Genomic DNA, 7235 nt, shown 5'->3' on the forward strand with positions numbered 1-7235 from the left:
TGATTTGTATCCATGTGCCTTTTGCATATAACTGATCGTAAGTGTCATTTAGAAAGTGGATTTAAGTAACAGTATTATCGTTGTTAGGATTGCACTTTCCGGATATAGCACAGACTCTAGTGCTGGGACAACTGCGGATTTCAAACGCTGAGGTTGCTGGCTCGAAACCCGGTGTGGTCTCAGTCTATTCTCAGCAATTAGGGCCAGTGATATACCAGATTACAAAGAGTGCAACATCCAATAAAAATAATATACTGTTGCTTATAACTGTATATTCAGCTTCTTTAATATCACAAAAGGGCCAGTGTTTTAAAAGTGATCCTTTGGAACAGAACCCGGATCCAGAAGAAATCTGAACTACGCCGTTTATCTCATAGTCGTCGCTTTGTTTGGTGTATTTGTTGACTTTCTTACTTGTACTCTAACTGTTCCCATTATCTCACAATCCCCAGAGCTGTATGTTCCAACACCACAACAAGTCCGACTTGCTAAGTCCAATACAGCCTGTGGTAGCTATGGCGTGTTCTCCACGACCTGGATACAGCGCGGAACAGATATGGGGCCGTATACTGGCCGTGTGCGGAGAGTCGGTGATATCGACATAACCCGGAACAACGACCTGATGTGGGAGGTGAGAATCGAATGACGTCACGCACGCAGGCGCATTGTTTCTGTCTGTTTTCTCTCTTTCTCTCTTTATTCTTTTTTAAGAAAAAGGTAAAATCAAACGTGCATGTATCAAACGTAGAAAGGTCATGTTGATCCTCGTGGTATATTGGCTGACCAAATGTGCTTAGAACTATTTCGGAGGCTAATGCAAGAAATGTGGGTTCACCGCTGACTGATCCAACTAGTTCGGTTTGGACATTGGAGGATTGCTGAAAATTAACACTTAATTGAAGGTTATAGTGACGTGGGGAATTTAATAATTTAATAAAATTATGCGCAAAAAGTTTTTAAATATTTTCATTTTAGGGCATTAGGGGCCTCGAAATTACCCCTCTGTTTTATTAACATTTTCCGTCAGTTGTCAGAAATTCTCAGAAATAACATCTGTCGAGAACTTGCCGTCCTAGCGAGACTATTTTAAGCCCTAACCCCCATCCAAATCCCATCTGGACACTTTCTTCCACAGGGTCTGTTTTGACGTCACGACTGCGTGTTACTTAAATTCTACATAATTTCCTGACTGACCGCTCGGGAGGTAACATGCCTGTACTGGAATAACTGGAGCCTTTGGGAAACTGTAATTTAAACCCCTACAATAGGCTGCTTTTATTTTTTAATTTGCTGCATATAGTGAGAAATCAAAGTCGTACGTTTTATATATCCTGTAGGCTATGAAGTGTGTTAGGTATCTGTCAAGGGGCAGTATTTTATCTCGTGCTTTCCGGTTTCCTCAACTCACATACCCGAACACCGTCGTGTAACACCGTGGAGTAAGCAGGAATGAGATCAATATAAAAAAACTGCGAGGCTAATGAAAAGTGTAGGTTAGTGATTTTGTTATGAAATCTAAAGAAGGGAAAGTCTGTGGAATAGATACACCAAGATTCCATATCTCGCTAACACATTTGGTGAAAGTATTCTTGCAAACTTGTGGGAACAGACAGCTTAGTAATAAGACCGATCGGAGTGTCGACTGGTGTATCAATACGCATGCGTAAAACGGGTCATGCGGTAGACAAACAGAAGCACTTGGTAATATACATGTATTCATGTGTTAGAACATCGGGAACTTTATGTGTATTTTTCTCAGTTTTCGACTTGAAACTGTTCTCTATTCCATTCAAAGTTTTTCAGGTGTCACAAAGACTCGTTTAAAGTGCTCCACATTCACTGAATTGTGTTTGATTGAGTGTTGGGCCTTGGTGACGACAACGCCCATTTGTCCGTTTGTACAGGCCGCCGTTCCATGAAAATGATGTGTAAGTTCGCCAGTAACTCGCCAAAGTTCGATGGTTTACGCCGGCCACTCGAGTTTCCTCTTTCCTTAAAAATAGCCATCGTGTAAGTGAAACATTCTTATTATTTTTAAAAAAATCGTCATGCGCCGTGCATGTATTAGTTTCCGTTTTGACCGCTAAATACATGTGCACGGGTGCTTTTTACTTATACACACACACACACACACACACACACACACACATATATATATATATATATATATATATATATATATATATATATATATATATATATATATATATATATTGCGTTAAGCAACAATCAAATACATAATTTTTAAAAAATAAAACCTTCAACTTTAAATACAGTAAACTACTTTATTTTGCGTGTAGATATTTGACGAGAAGGGTCTGGTGATTGGTTACATTGACGCTTCCCCGCCATCTCAAACCAGCTGGATATCGCACGTGCAGTGCGCTCGCAACGATCAGGAACAGAACCTTGAGATTGTTCAAACAGGAAACAAAATTCTGTACAGAGCCACAAAGGTAGGTTTGCTTTCACAAGATTCTGTACAAAGCCACAAAGGTAGGTTTGCTTTCACAAGATATCTATACAGAGCCAGAAAGGAAGGTTTGCTTTTACAAGATATCTATACAGAGCCACAAAGGTAGGTTTGCTTTCACAAGATATCTATACAGAGCCACAAAGGAAGGTTTGCTTTCACAAGATTCTGTACAGGGCCACAATTAAGGTTTGCTTTCACAAGATATCTATACAGAGCCACAAAGGAAGGTTTGCTTTCACAAGATTCTGTACAGGGCCACAATTAAGGTTTGCTTTCACAAGATATCTATACAGAGCCACAAAGGTTGGTTTGCTTTCACAAGATTCTGTACAAAGCCACAAAGGTTGGTTTGCTTTCACAAGATATCTATACAGAGCCACAAAGGAAGGTTTGCTTTCACAAGATATCTATACAGAGCCACAAAGGTAGGTTTGCTTTCACAAGATTCTGTACAAAGCCACAAAGGTTGGTTTGCTTTCACAAGATATCTATACAGAGCCACAAAGGAAGATTTGCTTTCACAAGATATCTATACAGAGCCACAAAGGAAGGTTTGCTTTCACAAGATTCTGTACAGGGCCACAAAGGTAGGTTTGTTTTACAAGAATCTGTACAGGGCCACAAAGGTAGGTTTGTTTTACAAGATTCTGTTCAGGGCCACAAAGGTAGGTTTGCTTTCACAAGATTCTGTGCAGGGCCACAAAGGTAGGTTTGTTTTACATGATATCTATACAGGGCCACAAAGGTAGGTTTGTTTTACAAGATTCTGTTCAGGGCCACAAAGGTTGGTTTGCTTTCACAAGATTCTGTACAAAGGCACAAAGGTAAAAAGGCGGTTAAAGGCAATTCTGAGCTTTGTGAATGCTCTCTAGTAGCTGTTGTTGGGTAATAGATGTCGTTGGATAATTTGTCGCTTTGTGAATGCGCTCTAGTAGATGTCGTTGTGTAATTTATCGCTTTTTGAATGCGCTCTAGTAGATGTCGTTGTGTAATTTGTCGCTTTGTGAATGCTCTCTAGTAGATGTCGTTGTGTAATTTGTCGCTTTGTGAATGCGCTCTAGTAGATGTTGTGTAATTTGTCGCTTTGTGAATGCGCTCTAGTAGATGTCGTTGTGTAATTTGTCGCTTTGTGAATGCTCTCTAGTAGATGTCGTTGTGTAATTTGTCGCTTTGTGAATGCGCTCTAGTAGTTGTCCTTGTGTAATTTGTCGCTTTGTGAATTCGCTCTAGTAGCTGTCGTTACTTAATTTATCGCTTTGCGAATGCGCTCCAGTAGATGTCGTTGTGTAATTTATCGCTTTGTGAATGCACTCTAGTAGCTGTTGTTTGGTAATTTATCGCTTTGTGAATGCGCTCTAGTAGATGTCGTTGTGTAATTTATCGCTTTGTGAATGCCCTCTAGTAGATGTCGTTGTGTAATTTATCGCTTTGTGAATGCGCTCTAGTAGATGTCGTTGTGTAATTTATCGCTTTTTGAATGCGCTCTAGTAGCTGTCGTTGTGTAATTTATCGCTTTGCGAATGCGCTCCAGTAGATGTCGTTGTGTAATTTTTCGCTTTGTGAATACACTCTAGTAGATGTCGTTGTGTAATTTATCGTTTTGTGAATGCGCTCTAGTAGATGTTGTGTAATTTATCGCTTTGTGAATGCGCTCTAGTAGATGTCGTTGTGTATTGCCATCCCTTTTTGGATTATTTACCTCCATGTTAACTCACACACACTCACACACACGAAATGAAACATTTCCTGAGCGCAGCACAATTCTTTTACATCTATATTTTAATTTTATAGGCCATTCCTCCCGATCAAGAACTTCTAGTCTGGTACAGCCAATCCCAGTACACCTACTTAGGTATTCCCCTGAATCCACCTGCCGACGAGAAAGCAAATGCAAAGAATAAAGATGGTGAGTTGTTCCCCTTTGAACATGCCTCGTTCATTCAGCTTGTTTATTGTTTTGAATGTGATGCCTCTAGAAAAAGTTGAGGTATCGAAACGTGAGAGTTCAACATTGTCTTAAAAATGCTATTACCATGACAATAAAGCAGTCATTTGTAAAAACAGGGCTACAATATACATGTACGTTTATAATCATTTCGCAATTCTCCATTTAAACTCACTTGACTCTTCCGAAAAATAACAAAATAATTCGAGGTCCAATGAAAGATTATAATTGCTTTTTATATGTATATATTTTGGATCACAGTGACCGGGAAGAAGACGCCCACCGATGTACCCTCTCAAGCATTCGGCAAACTGAAGTGTGTTGTGTGCCGGCGGGGATTCAACTCAAGAAGCAATCTGCGATCTCACATGCGCATTCACACTCTGGAGAAGCCATTCGTCTGCCGATTTTGTAATCGGAAATTCAGTCAGTCGTCGACTTTGAGGAATCACACCAGGCTTCATACAGGTCTGTTCTGCGTTGTCAAACTTCCTCATTGCCCATAAATGTACATGTCTGTCTAGTCGCGCTCAGTCTCCCACAATCTCGCGCTATTCACAAGAATGAAGTGTTTTCTCGTGTGATTAATAGGATGTACTGAATTAAGTGGGGGCACTTATGTACACAAATCTCTCTGGCCGTACGTGGATAGGTCTATCAGCAACCTGTGGATGGTGGTGAATCCCCCCTCCCCCCTCCACCTCTTTGCCCGGTTTCCTCCTACCATAATGCTAACCACCGTCTTATAAGTGAAGCATTCTTCCGTATGGCGTAAACACCTATCAAATAAATAAAGAAATATATACACAAATCTTACGGAGAAGATATTTGTAAATCCCCAGTCTACCTTAATATTTTGTGCAGACTAAGACGAAAGGTCATGTTGATCCTCGTGGTACACTGGCTGACCATTCACGTTCTGTGCATGTACATAACAGCGCCCCTACGGATGCAGAGTTCTACATGAACTGTGGAGTTAGAACTTTTGTCTTTTAGTTGGTATAAAGGTTCTCTTGTGCAAATATAGAAAGGCCCATGCAACTGGATGAGCCATTTAGTCAGCTATTATTTGAATATATACTCAACAAAAATATGAAGGCACGAAGCAATTTTATATAGATTTCTCTCAGCATTAAAGTGGTCGGTAATCACAGTTCACAACACTCAGTACCGACTGTGTCCACCATTGGCACCACAAAGAGCGTGAACTGTGATTTCCGACCACTCTGTTTTCAGGCCACCACAGCTCCTTTATTGCGCTAAACCATGAAAATCTGGTAATAATTGAAGCCACGATTGGTAATGGATACTTATCCTAACTGTCGAGATATCACGTTATTTAACAGTAAGATAAAACGAAATAAAATTGATTCGTGCCTTATATATTTATATTGAGTATACATATCATCGCCCCCAGGTAACGGAGGATAGAACTAAACGTGTTCTCTGGTAGCCGTTTGGTCTCGTGCTTCAAAAACTATACAAGAATCGCAGTCCAGAAGGTTGTTCAGTGAATTATTCGTCGAGTAGCCCATACAGCCCGCCCTAGTTCTGTTACATGGCCTTTTTAAACGTGTTGGCATACAACAGTGCTGAAAGCAAAAAGTAAACAAACGAAAGACAAAATAATTATCTCATTTTGTCCTTAAAAAGTAAATAAAAACATATGTTGTTCATTAGATTGACTAAGCATGTGAGAGATATTACATATATACTGGCTAAAAGAGCAGAGCAGACCGGATGTCCCAAACGTTAGAGATATAGAGGAATTAATAATTCCCATTAACCCGGGGAAGAGGATGTGTCTGCATCTATGTAGTTTTTACACCAGCATGCTTCTTTGATGAACACTTGTAATCTAAGCGATATTGGGATACTTTTTTTTAAGTTGTTTTCAAGTGGAAATTATCCATGTAATGTAAGTTTTAAATTGCATGTCTAGATTCCCGCATGAAGAGTATCGACAGTCGGACCCGCATGACTGAAAACTAACAGCTGCTTCTCCGTTACATGTTACGAGCTTTATTGTTGATAATTATATATCATTTCTTACATATTACTTTCGGAACTTTTAAGTTGTCTTGGAAATGGGTCTTGTGGGTATCGATTTGGATCGCACCTCTATGTTTTACGAGTGGTATACACACGTCAGACTTCTCGAATAGATTTGGGGCCGATTCCACAAAGCCCCTTTTGACTAATGTCAAACTTTTAAAAACTCTGAGTTTGATGCCGAGTTTTTGGTACTGGAAGTTGAAATTTTGACACATTTGTCTTAAAATACCATTGATGAGGGGGTATGTAGTTTAAATTTCTAAATCCCAAAATAAGCTTTGAGACTGTATTTCAGATTTTGACTTAAGTCATACCATATGTATGATCTCACCGTGTCCACTGACCATGTTGTCTCTCTCTGTATCTGTTCAGGTGAGAAGCCATATAAGTGTTTGGTGTGTAGGAGCGCTTATTCTCAACTGGCAGGACTCCGGGCGCATCAGAAGAGTGCGAGACACCGACCCGCCACCGACGAGAAAACCCCACAGGCAACATAAACACAAGAGAGATCGACTGAGGAGAAAACCCCACAGGCAACATAAACACAAGAGAGATCGACTGAGGAGAAAACCCCACAGGCAACATAAACACAAGAGAGATCGACTGAGGAGAAAACCCCACAGGCAATATAAACACAAGAGAGATCGACTGAGGAGAAAACCCCACAGGCAACATAAACACAAGAGAGATCGACTGAGGAGAAAACCCCACAGGCAACATAAACACAAGAGAGATCGACTGAGGAGAAAACCGCACAGG

General features: G+C 40.3%; 1 protein-coding gene across 1 annotated transcript; it reads left to right on the plus strand.

The window, feature by feature from the left end:
• Positions 1-523: 523 nt before the first annotated feature.
• LOC135481035 (PR domain zinc finger protein 12-like) lies at positions 524-6973 on the plus strand. Its single transcript, XM_064760965.1, has 5 exons — positions 524-631; positions 2301-2456; positions 4268-4382; positions 4683-4889; positions 6849-6973. The coding sequence occupies exons 1-5, from the start codon at positions 557-559 to the stop codon at positions 6971-6973; spliced, it is 678 nt and encodes a 225-aa protein (XP_064617035.1). The 5' UTR covers positions 524-556.
• Positions 6974-7235: the final 262 nt, after the last annotated feature.

This window comes from Liolophura sinensis, chromosome 13, assembly GCF_032854445.1.
Source record: "Liolophura sinensis isolate JHLJ2023 chromosome 13, CUHK_Ljap_v2, whole genome shotgun sequence".
Lineage (NCBI taxonomy): Eukaryota > Metazoa > Mollusca > Polyplacophora > Chitonida > Chitonidae > Liolophura > Liolophura sinensis.